Below are 25,301 nucleotides of genomic sequence, written 5' to 3'. Positions count from 1 at the left end.
AAACAATAGTCTTATTAGTCACTTTATTTACTTAACAGTTGTGTCTTGGGACAACACAGAAGCAGATTATGTCTGAGTATGCACATAAATAGGTTGGTAGTTGGCGCTCCTGCTGTGTTTCATAGCCCCGAGGCTTGATTTTACCCTCTTCTATTAAAACCTGAAAGTGATACAAAGTCAGCGTTCTGCAAAAGCCAAGGTGGCCCAAAGCATCAGAGACGAGTTTTGCGCTGATCTTTTTACGTGTGGATCTGCAAAATCACATAGGGGATCAATAGTACTTTTCCATACCTCTGAACAATACACGTAAAATCAATAAAATGTGAGTTTGTATGTAGTTTGCAAGATGCAAAGAGTCTGCTGCTCGGATAATTTTACACAAAGTGTTAGTATGCATAACTAGCAGTGGCTAATCGGTTTGTATCAATGGTCACCGATCTGGAATCACTTAGTGAAAAAACAATTGTAACACAACGGGATGACTTATTCCACCATTGAAAAAGGGTGTACAGAAGAACAATCACACAATGGGTTTACCAATGCTTTTGAACTTCGGAAATCAAAATCTACTCCTTAAAACAGGGAAGATAATTTCGTTTCTAAAGAGAGTTATAACATAAAGACGCTTATATGATCTGTGAAACTAAATACAGTTATAAAAGGATGAAGCAGTTGACTTTTGGTTAGAAGACACTAGCAGTAAAGCTAATCTGCTAATTATTTAGATGTTTTAAATACACGGTCATTGAAGGACTTGTTTAATAGCTGTATTTTTGACTAAGCACACATTTATACACTTACTCTTATCATAAGCCCACGTGTGTTTTCCAAAATGTGTGTTGTGTTCAATTAAATACTGAGATCAGAAAGCCATTAAAAAAATCTTTCAGCACCAAAAATAATCATTCTATATAGTAGGTATTTATTCTTTGTGATAAACTTTCATTTTCCCCACAAAGTCAGTAATTATTTTTTACTTTTTCTAAAAGTTGATACTGCCTTAAAGGTTAGAATTTGAACACAAAAAAAATTGAAAAAAATAACAAAACCAATCAGAATTCATAGACTGAAATAAGCCTTGGAAACTGCACTACTGTACGTTAAAATCTAGCTTGCAAATTGGTTGTGTGTAGGTCCAAAACAAAGAATTTGTCCTAAGGACAAGTCTTAATATAAGACATCATATTATGAGCATGGTTCTGTTGCAAGAAAGGATGCATCAGTGAACACGAAAAAAATGAAAGTAAATGAGAACACCGTTCAGAAAACAGAACCAAATACTTACTAATAGTTTCAAGATTACTATTTCTGCTATATTGCAGTTATTTTCTAGCCTTCTTTCTGTGATAATATTAATTCTAAACCTGATTTCACATCATTAAAAGTATTCATGAAGATTTGAAGCTGTTAATACTTTCACCATTTAAAAAAGTCAAGACATATTAGAAACTTAACAATGTGAGATACATTTGCACATTCTGAGTTTTTCCAATATTTTTCTATTTAAAAAAGAATGTTAAATATTCTGAGGCTATGTGACATGCAAAAAAAGAGAAGGAGTTCATAGATTATTTTTACTTAAATACAGTACCTGTCAGTAGGTAAGGAAATACATATTAAGAATCAAATCCTAAATCAACATCAGTAAGGCAGTGTATATTTTTAGAAAGTAATTCAGTCTTTCAAGAGTTAAAAATCAAGTACATATTCTTGGTCACTTTCCATGAAAATAAGAGTTGTTAATGATTATCACACAGAAATATTTGATTTATATTTGATATAAAGGGAAAACACAGAGTATCAGCTAGTACAATGTGATAGCATTTGCCAAACACTGGCTTTGTAATGATGACTAGCCTAACTATAGACTAGCACTTATTTTCCCTTTATTTGTAGACAGAAGATAGCTGCAACATACAGGAGAGGCATTTTTATGGGGAAAGGTTAGGAAAATTCCACACCAGTGAAAAGACAGCAAAAGAGTAACTCACTCAAAATCGGCTCTTTAAAATTCAACATTTGAGAAAGTATATTGACATCTGAACACTCATTATCGGGACATTTGTTTACAGCAGAGCAGGGTTTGTTACGCATAATTCAACAGCACTAAAACAGATGTTCTCTCATGTCGGGCGCTTTTCTTCCTCTTTCATTTTTCTATTCAAGCTAAATTTTCTACTTTTTCTGTTCTACTGCTTAGCAGAAGCAGTGACAATGGCCCATGGAGGCTAAAACTTTTTTTTTCCTCCACCCTTTCTTTAAATCTTGCACATGAAGCCTTCAATTACTGCCTGCTGAAGCAGACAGAATCCTATTAGTAAGAAAGACGATCAGAAGATGCAATGCCCTGCCCTAGCTGTAGAAAAATAATTAGTCCAAAGTTGACAAATGTGTAATCAAGTTATGCAATGAATATATTCAAAGGGGAAAAAAATACTGCTGTGAATTAGTCTTCAATTTGTAAATATAAGAATGAAAAACTATGAAGTACCTTCCATTGCATCAATGGGACAAGAAAAATATTTATAGTTTCAGTACTCTGAATCTTCACCTTACTCTGATAAATTCTATCTATGTACAGGTTTGACTTTTAAACCAATATTTAATCTAAAAATTGGCTAAATTACTAATTACTTGCATTCGTTCTCTGAGAAAGCTGTAGAACGTGAAAAAGAAGTATTCGGAATAGCATTACTATGTATTATTTCTGACCTGGGCATAGAGTAGACTTAATACAAAAACATAAGCAGAAATATACTCATGAAAAGAAGGATCTTTTCCTTAACCTGGTGATTTTAGCCTCTCAGAAAAAAACCTTGTTTAACATTGGTTATTAGTAATAGAATTTGATTAATATTTACCTTAAAAATAATATTATGATAATTTGATGTTTTCTTTTTTCCAGTACATTTCATGCTACCTTAACACTATCTTAGAATAAATTGTTCAAAATACCTAATTCATTACCATAATGTAATTATTTCCAACATTAACTATTTTTTGGGTTTAATAAAATAATAAAATTGTAAAATAAATTGCAGTTAAATCTGTACTATATTTTTACTATTTTTAGTTCTATTGCCAAAATAGATTTTGAGTTTGTCCTCAGTGGCCAGTAAGCAGTTGCACTGTACCTCTAACAAAAATGCAGGAATGCAAGTGAATCATCTGAACTTATTGTCCAATACATAGCACTACTCTACACATTCAAAAAGATGCTGTATGAACTTTTTATCATCCTCCAAATTTACCTTTAGCTAAAAAATTTCAGCATTTTTATATATACGTATTTATCTCTCCTCCCCAAAACTTCAACAAGCTAAAAGCTTGAATCAAAATATTTGGTCCACAGATCTAGAAAATTATAATTGCAATACTCAATCTGTTTTGTTTTCTCATCTAGTCTATTCTTTTTATTTTTCTTAAAGAATCAGGCATTTAATATGATAAGCATTTGAGAATTACATACAGTCCCTTTTAAAAACAGGCTATAAATTTTAATTTGCAGAAAAATTATTTCATTCCAAGAAAGTAAGTTACCTTCCAGAAATATATTAAAACATTAAACTTGCTCAGAGATCCTTAAAATCAAAGATATTTTTCCATTCTGTTATTTAAGTGTTAAATGTTTTCTGTTTAAACAACTGGCTCAGAAGGTTCCTGTTTGTTTTTCATGGAAAATGCCGCACACATTTTTCACTTTATAGCATTCAGATACAAAAGCAGTGCTGCCCTCTAGTGGACAGCAGATACGCTAGGCTAGAACAATCTATTTTGATTAACCTCACATGTAAAATGACTCACTCATATTCTTTCAACGTTAAGCTCAAATTTAATTTCTTCAAGTTATTTTTAAATTTTGCAATCCACATGCAAGCTCCTTAAATACAATAATATATGTAAAATGGTAAGTGCCTTAAAATGATGCTGTAGAAAGCCATTCTGTTGATCAAGTATTTTGTACCCATTAATCAAAAACTTCATATGCTGGTAAGACGTGAAAAGTGTATTACTACATACAGGACCCTTTTGTTAGCAGGGAGAAAATGTCAAGGTTTTGGAACATCAGGATTTGATTAAGAAATTAAGAAATACCTAGTAGAAACTACTGAGTGAGTACTTTCATATTTAAATTTTCAGTTTTCATTTTCTCTAGGAATAAAAATATTTACCTAAGAGCAGTAACTAACCAGAAATACTTCTAGTCTTGGCCGACAAAAGAAATATAAACAGTCATCCTAGCTGGGCTTTTTTTTTAAAAAAGCTAGAATTACTTCTGTCATAAATCAAGAAAACATAAGAGGTAGATTTCACTTCATTTGAGCTCTCCAACAGACGAATTGCTTAGTAAAAAATCTTAGGGAAGATTTCTGTGTGCACACAGAGCAGAAAAGGTCTTCTAAAAAGTCTTCCTGGATTTGTAAGACCTCTCTGTCAGCTACCAAGAACACATGTTTGGATTCCAATGGAATAACTATAAACAATTTATATTTCTCAGAAATTTCTATGCTATGTTTATCCTCAACAGATCGGTGATAGCCCTTCCCTTCTGACATGCTGGAAGCAGATGCAGTTGTTAGTTATGGTAAGCTGATGGGGTCTGATCACCAACTTTCTGCCTGAGAATTCTTCCAAATTTAGTACAAATTGGAAGATGACATACACTGAGAAATTTTCCAGGTGGACGTCTTTAAATGGGGTTTTGTTCAATACAAACCTACCCACATACATGCACAATCGCATACCTTTTCTCCGCACATTAAGTGTTGCTGGATTAAAAAGATGTGGAGAGGATAACTGATTACTAAGCACGCCATTCTCTGATAATCAAAATTGTCTGTAAACAAAACCCTCTTTCCTTTGAGAATCAGTCTGCCAATATACTATAAATGGGACATGACAGGTTGCAAAATGATAAAAAGGGGTGAATACAACCAGACTGTCAGGCTGATGCATGGGGTGGGGAATAAAGGCTAGTGAAAAACAAGTGTTGATCCTTGGATTTCTGTTTTTAAGAATTTTATGCAAGTTTCTGTGTTGGGTCTAGCTGCTTTCATGTTCTTCAGGATTTCAATGCTCATCCATTGCAGTGTGCTTACATGATTTATACAGTATGCTTTTGATTTTGCTAAAGGATAATAATGCAAGCCTCCAAAAGACAGGTGGAAGATATTTTACATCTTGTTCAATACTTGCTTATTCACAAAATCACATAGGTCATGGGTACGCTAAAAAATGATGTACTATACACAGCAAGCTCTGAACAAACTGGAGTATCTGCAGTCAAGTGTCCTTAAAAATACAGGTCCCAGAAGCAGCATAGTCACTGCATGCAATGCTGTGCTTGAGCTAGTTAGACCTGCTCCAGCAATGAGCAGAAGTGCTGTTTTGTGCTTCTTGTTTAAAAGCTAGCTTGTTTGCTGCTAATTCAGATGTCTACCATGACAACACGCTAAGAGATAAGAAGCCTCCCTCTGCAAGTTCTGGTGATCTCTAGAAAGAAGAGATGGCTATTAGAATGACCATTTTCAAGACTGTAACAGAGAAGGATATTAAACTCATTATTTCAAAATGGGAAATGGCTTTTCTGAAGCATATTAAGGCTTCAGTGCTGAAAGAAGCTGAGGTTTGATTTACTCCAAAACCTCAACAGTGCTGAAAGAAGCTGAGGTTTGATTTACTCCAACAACCCATATTGGGTTGTTGAAATTACAGACTTGACCATCTCAGTTAGAGGACTGAAGTTAATGATGTCATGTGTCTCAGACTGGTGGTCAATGGTTAAGGCCATCCTGATGAACTGCAGAATAGAGATATGTAGATGACTGCTCGCTTTCTAACCCTACTATTTCCTGTTACTAATTGTGAATTCCTTCCAAAATATAAAAGCAGCCACAGACTTGTTCAATGGACTATTAAACGAGTTGAGGTTGACTAAAATTCATTCTTCATATCCACCCTGATGGGTTCAGATTTTTATCTCACTGACTAACTGGGAAATGTGCAAGTAAAATCTTCAAGAATGAGAAACATGGAGAAGGTGCTCTACCTTGCATCATTTTGTAGAGCCATGGTCATTGAGGGAAATAACCTACTAGAGTACAGTGCATCCTGTTTTAACAAATGCTTCAAGAAGTGGAAGGCAGAGAGGTAAGCAGTTCAAGATGGCCTGATTCTCCATCCCATTACACATTACATTCTGACGTCAATGGAATCACACAAGCATAAAACAAAGTGAACTAGTGAAGAAGCAAATCCAGTTTGCGATCCCGGGTCTGAATGGACTTTTCAGCTGTATGCTACTGCCAGCACATCAAAAGCTTTTGCACCATTTTTTGCAGGTAGCGGAAAGAAATGTTTTCTATGTGTACTTCCATTATTTTCTTTCTAAGACAATTTACCCTGACACGCCCCTCCTTCACGCAGAGGGCCTTACGTAATAGTAGACAGTATTTTGACACTTCAAGAGGTTCATAAGAGCATTCAAGTCTGTTTAAGATTAAAGCAAAGTCTGCAACTAGTCTTTTCATTCTACCATCATCTGTTGTCTTTTGCTATAGTCAAAGTGAAGAAAATGAAGATTACCTATCCTGGTAGAAGGTTATGAAGCTGAAAATGAATAAAGGAGGAACAGACCTGAGGAACTTTTAGAATATTCATCTGAGAGGAATAAGCAACACATCTTGAAAGTAACACTAGCATGAAGGGCATTTATGGATAAATAAGGCTTGTGTCGCTTAAAAAGAAAATCACTGAAAATCTTGAGTTGAATAGTGTCTTAATCTCACCACATTTTGAAATATAAGAGAACAGCCTAGAATTTATTTTTGATATATGAAGCAACGAATATTATTGCCCAAGTAGATACAGGGAGCTGAAGTGATGGTCCACAGAAGAATCAACTTTGAGGGAGTAAATGTCCTCAATTATGTATCCTCTCATCTTGAAGATGGAAAAATTCCTGGTTGACTTTCCCCACTGACAACAAACAGCAGACAAACTTCAACTGAAAAATACTTGGTCCCTAAATGTAGTTATTCAGACTGATTTAATTCCCCGCAGGAATAAATAACTTTTCTTTCAATGTCTTTGTCTTTAGATATTCAAACGGTGCCCACAGATGTGGTCTGAATCACAAGACAAGCTTGGTGCCTTAGTTGATTCTTTTTGAAACCACTTTGTCAACATCTATGCACTTCTCAACCCACTTCTAACCTTTCATTTCTTAAAATATTTTTAACAAACAACAGAACAAACAGTGTTCTCAGAACAGTGAAAGAGCTATGTATATTGCAACAATTACACTAATCACTGTTGTGAAATAATATTCTAAGAAAAATAATACACATTTTTTCCTGAAGTTTTCTCATTTAAGGAGACACTTTTCTATTTCCTGTTCAAAAAAAATTCTCTTTTGAAACGCATTTCACATTCTTGTTTTCAGAAGAAGCCTTTAAAATTGAAATAATGTTTCCCCTTGACAACAAAAGCAAGAGAAATCAATACATAAAATAGTTAAATCCTATTAAGGACATAAGAATGCACCATACGCAGCCTTACAAGGCCCAGTACTTTAATAGCTTGTATAAACTCATTTGAAGAGCAGGTAGCTACACATAAAGAAGTAAAATAGTACAGCAAACTTATTTTGCAAATATATGAATATAAATCTGCACCTTTGTGTTCTGATACATATATTGGCTAATGAGTTCAAAATTTTTGCAGCTATCACTTCAAATAAAACAGGTCTGAAAAGAGAGTTTAAAATAGAATCAACTGTATTATCTGGCATTTTGTTCTACACTCAGTTAACGGTTAAATTATTACATTTCAAGTAAATACAAAAAATCAGTAGCCGTATGTAAGAATGCATGTAAGAAAGTGTTGCTTATACTGTGATACGGACTGATATATAGCTGATGTATTTGATGACTGTACATTTATTTCAGTTTTCATTGATGACTGCATGCTATTCTGTTAATATTTGTTCCAAGCATTTATTTTCAAATCTTCATTATATTTGCTCTAAGTGTTTTTACTTGGTGCAAAAATACAATCTTAAATAGGGTTATCAATTTAAAAAGCAGTAATTGGGTCCCCCCAGCATGACATCATCTTCGTCATGAGTGCAAATATGTTTAGACTGAAAAAAAACAAGAAACATGCACCTGTTCATGTCCATTAGATACACTACTATTGTTAAACTATACAATTTCATTTTGAATGAGTATATTACAGTACGAGGCAACATAAATTTCTTGGCATTAGCCGTCATTAAGTACAGCACAGAACGTCAGTTTAAAAATAGTACTTCTTTTCCTGAGTAAAAGGGTATGTACTAAACACTTCCAAGAAGCGAACTCAAGTACTCCTCACAGAATAGCATGACAAGCTGAAACAAGTTCTTGTATATAATTTTTTTCCCCAAATACCACTTGCAATAAAACAAACAAGACAAATGACAATACTATCTAAAAAGAAAAACATTCACTTTTAACATATTTTTCTTGAGTCCGTAACTGCTTTGTCAAGGTAAAAGGTGACATTTTATCATCCTGAAATGCTGTATGTGTCACAAATAAAACATAGCACGCTTCTTGCATCCATGAGATTTTGCAAGAAGAGACTCACATTTGTTGTTCACTCTCATGGCAGAGCTGATTTAATCCAAATATATGTATACTTTTTTTTATATATATATATATAAATATTTTAGTCATTTGTTTCAGAGTTTTGAAAGTATTCATTATTTAATCTCTATCTCAAATACTCAGTCATCTAAATCTAGGATTTACTTTAATGATACTGTATTGCTATTTAAAAGATGAACAAGTTCATCACAGTATCAATTAGTTAATGTTCCCATCCCTGTTCCCAGTAAAAACCAGGCGCAATTATGACTACATAGTATCTGTGAATTCCAGTTATTTATGCTGAAGCAAACGAAGGGCTATTTTCTAAGTTCTTATCATTGCTGAGCATTTCTGGTAGGCCATTTAAGTTGTTATAAACATTTTTTTTTTGCCTGATGGATGTTATAAATGCAAACTATTCTGTAACTACTGTGGCAGACTAAATACATTCTATTTTGAATCAAAAATAGAAAAGAAGATTTCAGGATGCTCTAAAGCACTCTGAATACTTCAGCCCGACCAGAACATGCCTTCAACCACTGTCTCTGAAGGAGTATACCCAACAGGAGGTACATCTTCAATTTATTTACTGTTGGTCACAGACTGTTTTGTGGAAAACCTCCTTTAAAGAAAAAAAAGAGCAAGAGAAAGTAAGATCAAACTAGAAACTTATCTACAATCAGGAAACGTGTGGCTGAGCTAGGAACTAAGCTATTATTTTCGGGAGCCTTTTCGAGACTCAGTCACAAAACAATCCATCCCCATGCGATAAATCTCATGCAATGGATAGGGTAAAGACAGAGAACACCTGTATACTGCAGACACTCCAGTCTCTCTTGATTGACACCCTCACCCAGTCTTTGAATTGATGATGAGAATGCAGGCTGTACAGATCCCTCAGGGATGAAACAAATGAGGACTCTTTCATGGAGGAGCAGGTGTCAATAGTGACAATCATTTCAGTGCAATTGCACTAGCTGTACCGTGTTTTTATGGTGAAACAGAATTTTATCATTGACCGTATCAAATACATAGGAAAATCCAGCTGGGTTTATGTTAATGCAATGCAATACAAATACTCAGCGATGCAAAAAAGACTAAATCCAAGAAAGAGAAAGATCAGGTTATTAGTCCTGTGTAGTCTACAAGATTCTCACCATCCCAAACAGCCATCTCAGTCAGCAAAATTTCAAAGAAAAACGTCGTTCTTTGCTTTAAAAGAAGATACTTTGCTGTTTTTTGAAATAGCAAAATTCAGGGGGCTAAAGCTATAATTCACACTCTGAAATAGTTTTAGTAGACGCTACGAGAGATGTATGTATTTTCTTATTCCAAGACTAGGTTAACAGCTTCCAATCACATATTGCTGTTATTATTTGTGTCCACTCAGTTTTCCACACATGGCAATTTTCCTGTTTGTTCCTGTCGTAAGTGAGAAGCCATACAGATTCATGGGACTAAGTATTTTGAGTCAATCACGTTAAAAGCTGTCATTGACCAACAATCATATAAATTCCACTGACATTCTGTACCACAGCTTTTAGATTAAGTGGACTGATCTACAAGTAACATCTGGAATTTAGACAGGGCCAATGACTTTCTTGGCTGATCACTGTTTTTCCTTGCATATATATAGGAAGGACAAGGAAATGTTCAATTTAATGTTCAACCTGCCTTTAAAAATATCTTTATCCAACTGAAAAAAAAAATTGGGTTCTAGGTTTAACTACCTGGATATCATAGGTCAAAAATTAATGTGGGAAAAACAAGCTGCTTCTTACAGATGATAAACCTGAATAATGCCACTTACTTTCGGAAACAGAAACAGAAGTCAAAAACCCATATAGATGCTCTTGAAAGTACTATGCTTTAAAAGGCTACCTTTTCCCTTTGAAACAAAATCAGGAAAGGACAACTCCCCCTAACTGTGTACAGTAAAGTCTAGATATTTGATCGTTCTACATACATTCAGAAAAAAGATGAGGAGTACTTAGGCTCAACTTAATATCTGCTTAGGATTCTAAGTTACAGTGTAATTGGGTACCTTACCCATTAAAGGTGTGGATAATAAAAACTTCCCTAATATTATAAAATGTTGATTAATTTTGAACTAACTAATTAATATTAAAAGATATTTCCACTGTGAATGACATGTAATCTTACCTGTGTATGTTATCTTGACCAGAAGGGACTATGCCCAGGTTTGCTGCCTTCACTACCCTCTCAATTATTACAAGTCTAGTAGAGTTCTGTGGAGCAACAGCTATTGTAGCAGATGTCTCATTCATTCCTGTCAGCATCCCTGAAATATTAAGTATTTCATTATGACTACTTTAAGATTTGCTCGCTTATTAAGCATAAAACCAAAATAAGAGAATTATAATCAAAAAAACATATTTGCATTTAAAGTTAAATCATTCGTCAAGAAAACAATTTTATAAGAAATTACATAATTACATTAGTTTAACGTATTACTTGCAAAGCCCTATTATTAGAAACAAATTACTAATAACTGAACAATGATATGTGTGATACTAACGCAACTGTGAAACCAAGATGGTTCTTTTTCACAAAAAGCATAACTTAAAAGTAGAATGTAAACACAAAAATGAAATATTAAGTAAGACTGATTTGGAAAAGTCCAGCTGAAGTAAGACCATATACAAAGACACCTTCTAATCTTCCAGTCATAAAGCCACTGCATTTAATTATACCTTCATATCCAATTGCTAAAAATAATCTTGAAATTCAGGCAGTAGTCATTGGTTCAATTTAGTTCATGAAAATAAAGTCATCACATTACAAACTGGGAAATTCAGTTAGTATCCATCTCTCTAAAATGTCACAATAAACTACTGGATTAAAATCATTTGAATATCACTACAAAATGAAGAAATGTTAAGATTATATCCAAACATACAACAAAAAAAAGTAAAGAAGGAAATGTTGTTTAAGGACATTTTAACAAAAAACTCCACTCTTCTATCAACATCCATTGTTTAGAAGAATGATTTGCTGGATGCTCATGTTGATTAAAACCCAATAGTAACTATAACTTAACATTGTGTGTTTATTTTTACACTGTGTTCAGAAGCTGAAAATGCAGACAAACAACAGAGCACAGTACTTTATGCAGAAATATGAAGCATGTGAAATCCACGATAACATTAACAATGAAAACAATGCGAAAGTCTCAAAAGGCTAATATAGCATACAGTTCTAACTCAGAGCAAATGGCACTAAGAAGCTTAACAGAGCAATTAAAAAATAAATCGAACATTTTAATGCACTAGAATGTGCATTAGCTGCTGTCACAAAATAAGAAATATCAAAGTAAAAGTGGAACAGCTCATAAGTAAATAACGGGATATTTTTGAACATGATCTGCTCTTGCAGAGAACCAAAATAAGCATACAACTTCTATGAAAATCAGCTTTATCTTGAGAATAGAATGTTCTATTTAAAATTGTTTAACTTCACTATTAAGCAAAAGCTTTAAAAACTACATACGCAGACTAAAACTGCTTTTAAGCAGAGCACAGGGACTGACATAACACTGCTGAGATGTGTGTACTCATTTAGGATTTAAACCTTCTCCATTAAGCTCTATTGAAGAGCAAATGCTGAATAAATGAATGCAACTATGTTTATGTTAAAAGCCTGTTTCCCGCAGCAAGTAATTAAAGGAAATGTTGTACAAAGCCAGTACTTTTGTCAAGCTCCTGTAAATGGAAAGATGGATAGCACTCAGAGAAGTGAATGCATTGCTTCATATTTAACCTTAACACGCTTGTCATTAATGGTTTGTCTAACTTGTTCTATAAAAGACAAGGTACTGCTCCATTGAAGTAACATTAAAAAAATCAACTAAACCATGCTTTTCAGAACAGAAGATTCATTATTGTCGACTAATGTATTGGCATAAAGCAAAGTAACATCCTATCAAGTAAGGCACACATTCAATCTGCCTTTTCACCCCCCTTTATTTTTAACTCATGCTGTTTTATTGTTATAGGCAATTTGTACCACTCAGCATGACAGTGTAAACTGAATCAAGATTAATTTACATGCAAAAGAACACTTAGGAGAGCAGCATGGTAAGCAAATGTATTGTCTCGATTGCTGAGGTGGAAAAGAACCTGGAAAGAAAAAACGGTGCTCTAATTAAGGGGCATCAAATATGATTGCTCGTGGTAGTCAAGGGCCAGAAAATAGTAAATGTCCAACCATTTATAGAATTAGCATCTTGCTTGTTAGGAAGACAAGGTGAATATAGAAATCTTAATAAAATTAGGTAAACAATTTATTTACTTAACCAAGGTGTTTGGTGGTTTTTCTGATTTTTTTTTTAATGTGAATCGGGTATACACTTTTTAAAAAAATTCGACAGAATTAATTATTTTAAAACATGTCTATAGGGGGAAAAAATAGTCTTCATACTTAAAGTAGTTTTAACTGGCTATTTTAAAACCACCATAAAAATTGATTAATATCCAGCTATAACAATCGCATGCCACCTTTAATATTGCCTGAAACACGAGAATCTAAGAAAACTCTAGTCAGAGCACAGAGCAGCAATTAATCTGAGTTAACTAACTGATACAATGAAATAACTATACACATTTTTAATAATAAAAGGAAATGAAACTGGAAAAATTACACTAGTAGGTAACAAGGTAATAGGTAACTAGTCCTATTCTAAACTAAGGCAAGGGGAGTTTTGCTACTGATTTTTAAAAATGGCAGACAAGTAAAAATTTGGATACAGAGATCCCAACAGTACATGTCTCACTCATTCAGAATTCCTGCTACAGAAACTGGACTCTTCATGGGCAAGTGACGTAAACCAGGGTATAAAATCCTGAGGCCTGAACATCAGTAAAAATATTTAACCAGAAAGGTAAAGAATAATTTGGCAATACCATTTTTATCCTCTGCTTCCAAATTGTCAATCACAACATCAACCACTAACTCAGCTGCTGCTCTGGGGAATTACCTCACCAAAGGATTCCCCAGCTCAGGAGGGAAGGGAAGACGGTGTAGCAATGCTAAGTGTATCATGTGCAGCATGTGGATAAATCCAGCTTTCGAGGTTCTGCCTCTACCACTAGATAACCTTCACAACCATGAATATTCAATAACCTGTCTGTTTCCCTCTCCTTATGCCATCAGGAAGAAAATGGACATACAGAAATGTAACAGACAGTGCAAAACAGCAGAGTGTAATTGAGTAAAGATGTGGAGCAATGAATTGTCTTCTATATGGCCGTATAATACCGGCTGTTTCCTCTTTAGCATTCTTATTAGGTTACACATGCAATTTAGATGTAAAAATCCTTAAAACCCATACATATTCTCATTTTCCCCCAATATAATCTCGCATTTCTAATATTCTCCTCACTCCTTCACTATTTTTTACCTATTTGTTTTGGTTACAAATAAAATAAGGCATCTCCAGCTACAAGACTTGAAACACGTTATGTCCAAAAATGAAAAAAAAAGGAAAAAGAAAAAGCATGACAAGTGAAAACCAAGTTACTTAAATCAGATTCATTTGGAGAATACAGACAAATTGAAGTTAAACACAAAATAGAATAAGATATACCAACTTCTAAATTGCCCTGCAGTTATTATTGTAATTTGGATTTTTCATTTAGCAAGATCACATAGTAATTCTGCCCAAATGCTAGCTGCTCCTAGATCTTTGTAACAAATACTTATGCAAAATTTAGAACTGAGACCTCTATTACCACAAATATTCTGAAACAGCTGATATCTATAAGAAAAAATATGCAACAGAAAAGGTTTTTAAACCTGTGGTAAATTTGCCAGCATCAAGTCCTGCATCAAAGAATGAATTCAGGAAGACAGAGAGAGCGATACAGAAATGCCAAGAGACCTTCATGGATTTACAAATACTTCATATAAACAAATTTTCAAATAGCTTTATTCAGAGTAGCCTTTCTGCTCTATTAAACATAGCAAACAGCTGCCAGATTTATTCAGACAAATAATCAACAACCATAGAAGTAAAATGGCAGAAGAAAAAGGAATTTTGGCAACAACTCCACAGAGGACCACAGCTATTCTCCAAGTACACTTCTTCTATGTGCTTGTGGTTCTGTATGGCTAGTCAGGAGGAAAAAAAGCCCTCAGTCACAGTAAAACATACAAAAACTCTATCAAAATATCACAAAGCAAGCAAATATAAAAATGGGGTGGGGGAGGAAACAGCACAGTAACCTGCCTTCCTTTCACTACAACCTCAGCTACAATTTTTAGAAGGGAACAGTTTAAAATAAATGTGCCACAGCCTCATTCAATCACTCACCTTGGTTTGCTGAGCAGGTATAAAGCAGAGAGGCAGGCTTTAGCAAGCAAAGGGTAAGAACAGCAAATAAGTTATCAATTGGTTAAGAAAACAAAGCACAATCCTAACTTTTCACTGCAGCCATAAGTGTAACTGAAAATTATCTAAACCATATTTAAACTACTTTATTAATCATTCAAAAATACAAAAGCAAGAAATGCTCAAAAACAACAATTAATAATACATAGCATTACTCATTGGTGTTCTTGACTGCTTGATGGATATACTGAGTTTCTGAGCCTTACACAGCAATGAGACAGGATCCCATGGGTATAATCTCATCTCAACGTGAAGAGATTTACACATGTAAATCCCCATACATTGAGATAGATGAGTAATAATTTGAATGCATCCAAAATGTAATCGTTTATATTTTAAAATATCCAAGAATCATATCCAAATTAAGGGTAGTAGTATGCACTGTTCCACTTAACACACGGTCAAAGTTAAGTACAATCTTCTCTAATTATTTTGTATAAAATATTAAAGTCACTAAAAGCTCTTAAGGAGGTTTGTGTTTAGACTAGCATCAGAAACTTACATTCTTTAAAGACACAACATTAGAGGAATGCAGAAGTATATAAAAGATGTCACCTTTCTAAAACAGTATTCCAATTAGAATATTTTTTACATGAAGTGTTTGAAAGGAAAAAGATTAAAATGATCTTCAAAGTAGCTAAGGAACAGGTATACTAATAGTATTTAAAAGTAGCCTTGGAATAAAGACTAGTAAAGACAGACACCATATCAACATATATTTGGTTTATTTCCTTAAGCTGGGGTCCAGCTTTATGCTTTACTGCTAGGAGGAAAGACATTCAAGCTTTGTGATAGGAAGCCAAAACTCTCTGAGCCAAAAGACTGTTTCAGGGTAAAAGGTGGGCTTTGTGCTTTTAAAGGCACACTGAAAAGCTGTCAAATACCACTGCATATCCTTTTTCAGATATTTTTAAATTAAATCATTAGTATCAGACTGAATACTAACAGAGATTAACATAAACAGCTACACTGGAAGCATTTGCTGTATGCTTGGAAACTGAAAGGCACATAGCCCTCTTCTCATCCGAATACATTTATTGAAGCTGCTGAAATATTTCTCACCTTGCTCCTTCTTAAAGTCTTTCTCTGACATAGTGACAGGCAAAAGCAATTCTCCAACAGGGGGCTGAATGTTAACATTGAAATGATCATCCTTTGTGCTGGGAAAAGAGAAATTGCAGAGCATCAACCAAGTGCTTCAACATAGATTAATATATACATATTGGCTCCAAATTTACTATGGAATCTATAAACAATGTAAGAACTACCTGCATGATTTCTACCTTGTTAATCCAAAAGCCTGCTAATTTCTTACATCAGTAAAGCTGATCCATTTCATCCAATACAAATGTAGTATTAATATGGTATGCATGCTCTTGTATTTCTGGAAATGTAACTTTTACTCATATTAATGTTTATTTGCAATCTGTAAGGCATCACACAAACTGAATGCTTGCAAAGGACAAATTATTATGAATTTTACAATTCCTTTAAAAGAACTGTTACTAACAAATTCTGTCATCAGCAACAGCTGTCCCAGAAATAAGGCTAACCTAGGAAAGGTATAATTTCAGACAAAAAAGATTATTATTGTCTGAAAAAAACCTGAACAAACCAAACAATAAATTTGGGAGTAAAAAAAAATATATTTGATCACTTCAATTTTGCTACATTTTGTATATTTGAACAAAAACACATGGCATACTGGTTGATGTAAAAGCACACTGGAAAATCTCCAAATTTGAGGCAGTTTTTGTAATGGCAGAGAGTTAAAAAAATTACTATCAGTAGTAGCATACTACTGTCAAATGCTATAGATTCCTCCTTCAGAAAGAAAAACCATACAGTGAACTTGCTCTCCCTATCCATTAAATTCTCTGAGTTTCCAGCTACCTCATCTTGGAGTTCTCTAGCTACAGAAACTCAAGATACATTCACTCTGCTATCTTTGATTGACTAACTATACAGTGAGGGACATGGCTAGCAATTCAGGATCAGTACATCCAGTCAGAATCTTTGTTAATTCTTTCAGGCATGAGAAATTTTTAGAAAAAAACATTTTTTTTTTCTGATGTACCAAATAGTCAATACATATTGATTGCTGATATGCCTCAGATATCCTACTTAAATATAATGATACAATAATTCAAATGGAAAATATATTTCATCAATTAATATCCATGATATTTAAATTAACCTCAAACATTTGCTACTGTTTTTTTGTAACTCTGCAACTTCAAAATTCTGAAATAAGATAGACTAATGGAAAAAACAGCACTAGATCAATAATACAGAAAACACATGTGTCTCCCTCCTAAAGATGCAAGACAAGCCACCTGAAAATGGGAAAGCATTTTATGGTCCTACTACTTGAAATTTTAACACTTACCGTAATTATCCAATTTCACAAGCAAATACTTAGGAAATAGTATATTCTCGCTTTCTGACTTCTGATGTGTTATAATTATGCTTATGGATGCAATCCCAAATATGGGCTTTTCAAACAAAATTCAGCATTAATACTAACTTTGTTGAAAATTATTATTTAGTAAACATACAATAAAACAATCCCTTCAAACCTGGCTAGTATTTCCTTTACAAAGAATCATTTATGAAGTGCTGCTTTTAAAAATTTGCTTAGCTAACAAATTCTTGCTTTTTTTTTCCTAAACTACTTTAAAGACCATCCATCTCTGAAGTCACTTGCATACTAAAAGAGCAGGGATTTTTTGACTGGCCTGATCAAATGCACTGTAAAATAAGAAAGTAATATTTTTTTCTTTAATTTTTCCCTTGAAAACCGATCAAGAACTCCATCAGCATAAGAACTGAAGGAAGGGTCTTTAATCAACTGCCTCATAACTTTTTGCTATTTATACATACTACTTGGACAATACCTTCATTGGTATTGTTCAACTGATGGTTCAACCAATGTTATCTTTCATATTTAAGCAAGATGTGCACTACATAATTCAGCATAAAACAGATAAACAGTTTTGTGTACAATGATTCACGTCCTACATTGACTGGACATGCCATTTGTATATAAACTCAACTTACAACATCAATGATTGCTTTGAAATCCTATACCAATCTTTTTACGATAAGAAGAAACAAAAGCATGAGCATAGCTTGGGTTTTATATGGCTGTAACTGCTCGAGAGGACCACCCAACATCTTTGCTGTTAACAAACATTCCACTTCCCTTTCCCCTAGTGATTAAAAAGCTAATAGATATTATTTCATAAACCACGAACTTTTCATAGTCGACAACCAGAAATTCTGATCTTCAAAACCACTTTGTTCTTAATTTCACTTTAGCCAGCATCTGGTTTACTTTGCATTACTTTACTTTCAGTGTACTTCAGTAAATTTATCTTTCAGCCAAAAAAAATCATCCTCTCTTTTATCATTCTCTTTATAACACACTTTACAGGCTAAATATACAGCTTTTGTTTATTGTTCTGCATCTCTTTTACTACATCTTTATATTAGAGATCTAGTAATATCTAATTTAACAAAAGTAATTTCATAGTTCCATCCAACCATAGAACAATACAGGTTGGAAAGGGCATCTGGAAATCACCTGGTCCTACCTCCCACTCAGCCCAGTGCCACCTTAGTTCACATCGGTCAGGGCCTTGTCCATTTGAGATCTGAGTATCTCCAAAGACGGAGATTTCATCAGATATCTAATGGATAAGTTTAGTAATGAAACTGAGTCTTGTAGTACAACTGCATAATTTCTCCCAATACCTAGTAAACTAAATTCCAGTGTTTATTATACTTCGAATACTGTAATTAGTATAAATGATGTTTAAAAAAAACCCTGCAGAAGTGGTTTGAAGCTTGAATATTAACATTTAAGAATCTGGCAGACAATTGGTTCAAGCTGCACTGAAACATCTCTCAGGTGGTGTTGCTCTAACTTTCCTGGAAGATCAAGCTGAACAAGCTTATCAGAAAAAAAGCAAAGTTTCTCAAGCCAACAAAACGTAACTGGTTTTAGATTTCAAAAATTAAAGACTGTATTTTCTGGTATTAGCGAATACAATTGATAACTTACATCATTAGTGGAACATGTATGCTTAATGAGAAGTCTGCAGAAGGAAGCTCTAAAAGAATCAAACAAATAGGGATGTCCAAGAACAGTACCTCGCCACTAGTTTGCAAAACCTGTTTTGCATTTAATTGTGAACTTAGGGGCAAATAATGTTAGACATCATTACTCTTCCTGTTGCCTTAATAACTGTTAAATGGTATGTATTGTATTTTTAAAAGGCTTACACCACTTTCATGACATAATTCCAAAGATCACATGAATTTATCTTCTGATGTACCCAATTAAGATGAACAATGAGAGATGACAATGCTCCCAGAGGAACACAGGGAGACTTACCATCTCCATGATAAATGACGCTACAAGATTAAATCCTCTAGAAGACACACAGTTTTAACTTTTCTTCGGATGGTTGCAGTGGGAAGCAGCTAGCACCTGTCATTTGAAATCAGTGTCCATTTTCCTTATTCTCTCTCTTCCCTCAATATTTTTTTTAAATGATTGGCTCCAAAGGGTTCCTGGGAAAGAAGTTCTCTGCCATAACAAAAGACTTGAGGACAATGATGGCAACATCTTCTTTAGAACTAAGACAAGTAACATTATTACTTGTAAATGAGTTCTTATAAGATTCCACAATGGCAGTCTTTAAAGTCTTAAATTTTCAAAGCTTTTAAAAAATTATTATTTTAATAAGAGGCTGGGGAATACTCTTCTTGCTACTGATATTATCCTTTTTTTGTTTCACTCCTAGTAGCTGCTTGACCCAGAACACATCTATCCAAAACCAGCTCACTATTTTTGTCTTGTATTCAAAAAATCTCCAGAGATGATAAAAAAAAGAATGGAAGAAGAACAACATACCAAGTTCTTGCAAAACACAGAATCGAGAAGTATAGGAGACCTTGCTCATAGTCTTGCTGAAGAAAGGAAAAGACAGCATCTTGCTTTTACAAGAAAAAAGGCCAGGGTGACAGAACAAATGAGTAGTTGTTCACGCCCAGCCTTGCTTTTTCCAGGTCAGTTACCTATTGCGATGTATTTGCTTTCTGGAACTCCGCCAACTGACTACTTTAGAGTAATGAAGTAAAGAGAAGAGTACCAGATTGCTTGTCTTAATATCCAACATCTGTAAACAACTTAGCGATCTGATGACAAAGCACTAGGGAAGGAAACAGGAAGAAACAAGTGAAAATGCAAGTGACAGTGATGTGAAGACAGTTTTGCATCTCTAACGTTAGCTTTTAATATATTCCATAACATATTCTACTACATATACACCATAACATATTCTACTACATAATTTTAATGAAATGCTTTTGAACTTCTGCTTGGAAAGATTCCTACATCAATGCAGACTGAGGTAAGAGAACTTCGTGCTGAAAAAAATCTTTTCTTTGGAAAATAAAATTTAGAGAAACTTTTACGATAAGGTAGATCCTGCAGACAGCAGATTGAACAAGGTTTTCAACTCTCATTCATGGAATTTACTTTATTTAAGAAAACGCTATATTCTTCCTGCTACACCAACCTCTTCCGGAGTAATCAGAAAAATGCTCTCTTTAAACAGTCCAGGGCAGACAAGCTGAACAGACAGCTTTCTTTTCTATCAGCGTAACAACATCAGAAGAGTATGTATCTCAAGGACTGGAACAGGCTGCCCAGGGAAGTGGTTGAGTCACCATCCCTGGAGGTATTTAAAAGATGTGTAGGTGTGGTGCTTAGGGACACGCTTTAGAGGTGGACTTGACAGTGTTAAGTTTACAGTTCGACTTGCTGACCTTAAAGGTCTTTTCCAATCTAAATGATTCTATGATTCTGTGTACAGGGTACCAGCTCTTCTAACAACACTGGGACATAGGACATGCTAATATAAGGTAATCAGCCCATGCTTGTAAAAACCTCTGTCACATGTCACACTATTTTCCCACGAGCTTATTATTCTGAGAAAGAAAGGAAGGCATAGAAGTCGTTGCTTTCATTCCATTTCTCTTTCTTCTTGGGAGCTCCAATTGTACTCTTTGCACTTAAACCTTAAGAAAAATAGGGGAAGAGACGCGTGGCATGGACACGTTCCTATGCCAAGTTGTTTCAAAGAGAGCCAAACAACATCCTGCATACTTTCAAAACAGTGGGGAGAAGAAAACAGGTTCTCTGCAAATTAATTTTATCTTCAAAGCTGTGGTTCTTTCATGGCTTTGGGAAGAGCTAAGAGAATTTGGAAAGAGGGGATGAAAAGAACAGGGAAGAAGAGGTAAGGAAAAAGGAAAAGCTTCGTTCTCCAGCTCCTGATGTTGCAAAGAGGACATCTCCCCTTCACCTTTAGTCACTCACCAGACACCTACAAGAAGCTGGAGATTTGTCTACTGGATTTTACAAATGCAGACAGGAATCTGAAATGCTAAGTACATGTACCCAAAATAGAATAAGGGCATGTATATGCTGTAACTTTCTGTCTCTGTAACCTTCCTTGCCTTTCTTCTCTAGGGATTCAAGTGTCTTCATTCCACGGATCCATGGCCAAATTCTGACATGGCAAAGCTCCCAAATCTTTGTTCAGACATCTAAGGAAACTGGTAAGCTGTGAGAAAGACATGAGAAAGTAGAGACATGCAAGATAATAAAATAAGAGACAGTGGTAGGATTGTTAAGATGGTGATTACTAGGAGCTCAAGGATTCAAGAGAAAACACACTGATGTGGAAATATATAAAATCTGACAAGGAAAAAAATGAAAATTCCACAGTCAGTGGAGTACTGCAGTTAGTCTGTAACATCAACGATCCATTCCAACCTTTCCTCTGCTCACTGATGCCTACCTGCCTGGCAAAGACTGAGGTCTCTTACTGGGATGGTGAATATACTAATGCTTAATGAGGATTCAAAAAGCTACCAGACTACCTTGCATGTGAGCTAGCCAGTAACAAATTGCTTTATACTTCCAAGTTGTGTATATTCTGCTTGCAGAATCTGAACAAAGTAAGCCAAAAAGAAACAGTAATGCTCACAAAAATCTTCTAAAAGGCTAAGTTCCTCCATTTATTCCTCTTTAACTTTCTACTTGAGAGGCATTATCGCACAGAACACCAGTGTGGCTGAAGTAGTGTGCCTCTGCAAGGAGATGGTACAAGAAAAATAGCAATAAAGAGGTGTTTTCCTTATGAGTACATAGTGTGAGCATCCTAATACACATTCTAAATAAACGCATTAGGCACAGTTTGCAAGTTAAGGCGTTTCACCTCTTTTTAATTAGATGTGTGATCTTGGTAAGCTTTGCTTAATAAAAATAGATTTATGAGGGAGGTCTTTCAAAGCTCAACTCTTCGAACCTCTCTCTCTAATGCAGTTTCTCCTTCATTGTCCTTGACTTGTAAAACAAATTCAGAAAGAGATCTAAATATTTTATTACTCATGTTAGGTTTTTTCTTTCTACAGTTTGTATTTCTTGAACCACTAGTACAACAGCACATCCCCAAGCAGAAAGGTAGTGTTTGCTATGCAAAACACACAGTCCATGATTGGCATCTAAGACCCATTGATCTACCCATTACCACTATCTCCCTACCCCCACAAGCTTTACTAGAAAGCTATTGATTTAAACACTGCCGATCGGTTTCCATTTTCTGATTTTGGGCAGGCCAATTAAGAAAGTGAGTAATTGTGATTACACTGCTTCAGGATCAATTACATTTGATGCAAGACAAAGTGCTCCTCTTAGAACAATGTAAAGAAAATTATTATGATCAGGAACACTTTACTGCTGAACATGCTTCTAACAAAAATGCAAAATAACTGACAATGTCTTTTATAAAAATATGTTATCAGGAAATACAAGAATATCGACACCTTTGTGTACACAGTATTTCAACTACATTGTGACAAACTTCTACAGTCATTCTTCCTTTTGGATAAAAGGTTTTTAAGAAGTATGAGAAGTTAAAAAGGGTACAGCTGAGTTCTCTGAGACACTGCCCCCAAAACATCACACTGCACTGTTTCTTCATGATATTGAACATCAGTAGGATTTTGAACAATACATGCTTTCACATAAAATAGCAAATTTAATGCAAAGAACATTTTACTTATTTTTATACTATTTTCCAAGAATTAGTATCAAAGAGACAAGGCCTTCTCAATTAACAAAGGAACAAAGTAAGCAATTCCTATTCTTAATTTAATTTTAAACTTAGCTTGAGCTTTGTCATTGGACTCACATTGTCCAAATCATTGAAATGAATACACCACTGAGGTCTGAGGCAAATCTATTTACACTGATGTTACTCATAGTCTGGTTGGTGTTCGGGGATATTGATCTGTCTTGTTTGACTAATAGGAAAATAATAAACAATTACTAGGCAATGTTGGAGAAAGTAATCAGTTTTTATATATCACTAATATAGCAGACCTCCCAAAACATAAAGGTGATGATCTGCATAAAATCAATGTGTTATGCTACACTGCTTATCCTCATCACTGCTAAGATTCTTAGCAATAAATGGTATAAGTTTGGAATCAAATCATTAGTATATGGAAAAAATGTACTTGAAAGAAAAATATCTGCTCTATTTTAAAAAGAATGATGCTGCTGGGTAAACTGAGCATATTTTATTTAAAAAAACCCAAAATATATTTAGGGAAAGAGAGCCTATGATTTTGAAGCTATTATGAAATTGCATTGCCTAGAAGGGAACTTCCCTTCCCAAACAAACCTAGTATCAGGCAACAGCTCAAAGCTGTTTCCAAATGCCAGCAAACAGCATACAGACCAGCTACAACAACGTGATGTGCATAAACTACATGCTGCAGACATCTTGCTGGAGGTACTAATATCTTTAAAATGACTACGCATGTGCCTGAGTACAGGAAAAGGTTTGAGGAGTGGGGGGAAAAAAAATCCATAGTAAAACCTCCTTCCCCCTAGAATAAGAAATTTCATTTTAGCAGTGTTGTTTTTGGAGTAACTTGGGTACATCTCTATTATGAAGATTTTCCTGCTATCTTTAATCACCTGTAAGTTGCGCAAGCTGTGTCTAGCAGTAGTTGTGGTGGTGCAGCTCCCCCTACCCCGGCCACTCCGAGACCTCAGGATAAGCCTCACTGTGCTGTTATCTTGGTTACAAGTGCAGTTACTTGGGCGTCAGGCACCCCCTGGCCACACCTGGGCCTTCTGCTGCCTGAACTGTACACCAGAATGACTCAGCATGAATTGTGGCCAGAATTGAAAACACTGACCAAGGCCAATCATCTCCAGATCCTATAAACAGCAATCAAAGGTGAGACCTTTTGAGCTCTCCGGGACCGCAGCAGGCTATGTGACCCAGCATTTCCCCCTGAGCTGGGACGCCTCTCGGGGTAGATTTCGTGAGGATTGAAAGATTGTCCGCCGATGATTTTGTGAGGACTCAAAGGCCTGATTTCATGAGGTTCACCGACTGTCCATTGATGAATGCCGGCACACAAAAGTGAGTAATTAAGGAAACTCAAAAAAAGGGAAATTTTAATCATAGGTTAACCTCTCTGTGTGTGTATGTGCAATTTGGTTCAGAACTATTTGTCTGTCTGTCCGTGTACATGATCTGATTTAACTTCCATCTGTGTGTGCAACCCTGCCGTAAGTTTCAGGTGACCCTTGCCTTTCTTGAATCTTTAACTAAGTCACTATTTTGATCGCCACAAATTCCATTGAATCACTCTGTTAAATTGGCTGATGATTAAGTGCTGTTGAGAATTACACAACCTAATCTTGTGACCTATCTCAAAAATGTGAATAAATCCTAAATTGCTGCTCGACCAAAGCCGTGTAACAAAAATCTTATTCACGATAGTACTACACTAGAATTTCTACAGTATTCAGGAAAGGGGTACAGAACTTTCTCAAAGGGCTTCCCCTAAACTGGAATGCGGCAATGTGAATGTCTATTCAATATTGGTTTTGTGCAGAATATATAAAGTAGTGCTTCTTGCAACAAAATACGTCACAAAATATTATTTCAAAATACGTAAAAAAAAAAAAGGATTGTGCAGATCAATTTAGTGCCTTTGCATAGTTTCAAAGATTTTATAAGCCTGAATAGCTCTTAAAAGAAGTTGTCTGGCTTTCCCCCATCTGTTCATTCCTGATGTTTGGACACTGCTACCATAAATTTTCCCTGGTTTCAAATGCTAGTTAATAACAGAGCTCTCACTGGGTGAACAGGTTCCCT

General features: G+C 34.9%; 1 protein-coding gene across 3 annotated transcripts in view; it reads right to left on the bottom strand.

Moving 5' to 3' along the window:
* Positions 1-25,301, bottom strand: part of AP3B1 (adaptor related protein complex 3 subunit beta 1) — a 178,651-nt gene that overhangs the window by 2,517 nt on the left and 150,833 nt on the right. For all 3 annotated transcript variants that reach the window (XM_068422056.1, XM_068422055.1, XM_068422057.1), the window contains 2 exons: positions 16,105-16,202; positions 10,797-10,935 (listed from right to left, as the gene is read on the bottom strand). In XM_068422056.1, the coding sequence (XP_068278157.1) occupies positions 10,797-10,935; positions 16,105-16,202 (237 nt within the window). The remainder of the gene's footprint in view (positions 1-10,796; positions 10,936-16,104; positions 16,203-25,301) is intronic.

This window comes from Nyctibius grandis, chromosome Z, assembly GCF_013368605.1.
Source record: "Nyctibius grandis isolate bNycGra1 chromosome Z, bNycGra1.pri, whole genome shotgun sequence".
Taxonomy (NCBI): Eukaryota; Metazoa; Chordata; class Aves; order Nyctibiiformes; family Nyctibiidae; genus Nyctibius; species Nyctibius grandis.
The sequence above is the reverse complement of the archived record's forward strand: the minus strand, read 5'-3'. Positions and strand labels throughout refer to the sequence as shown.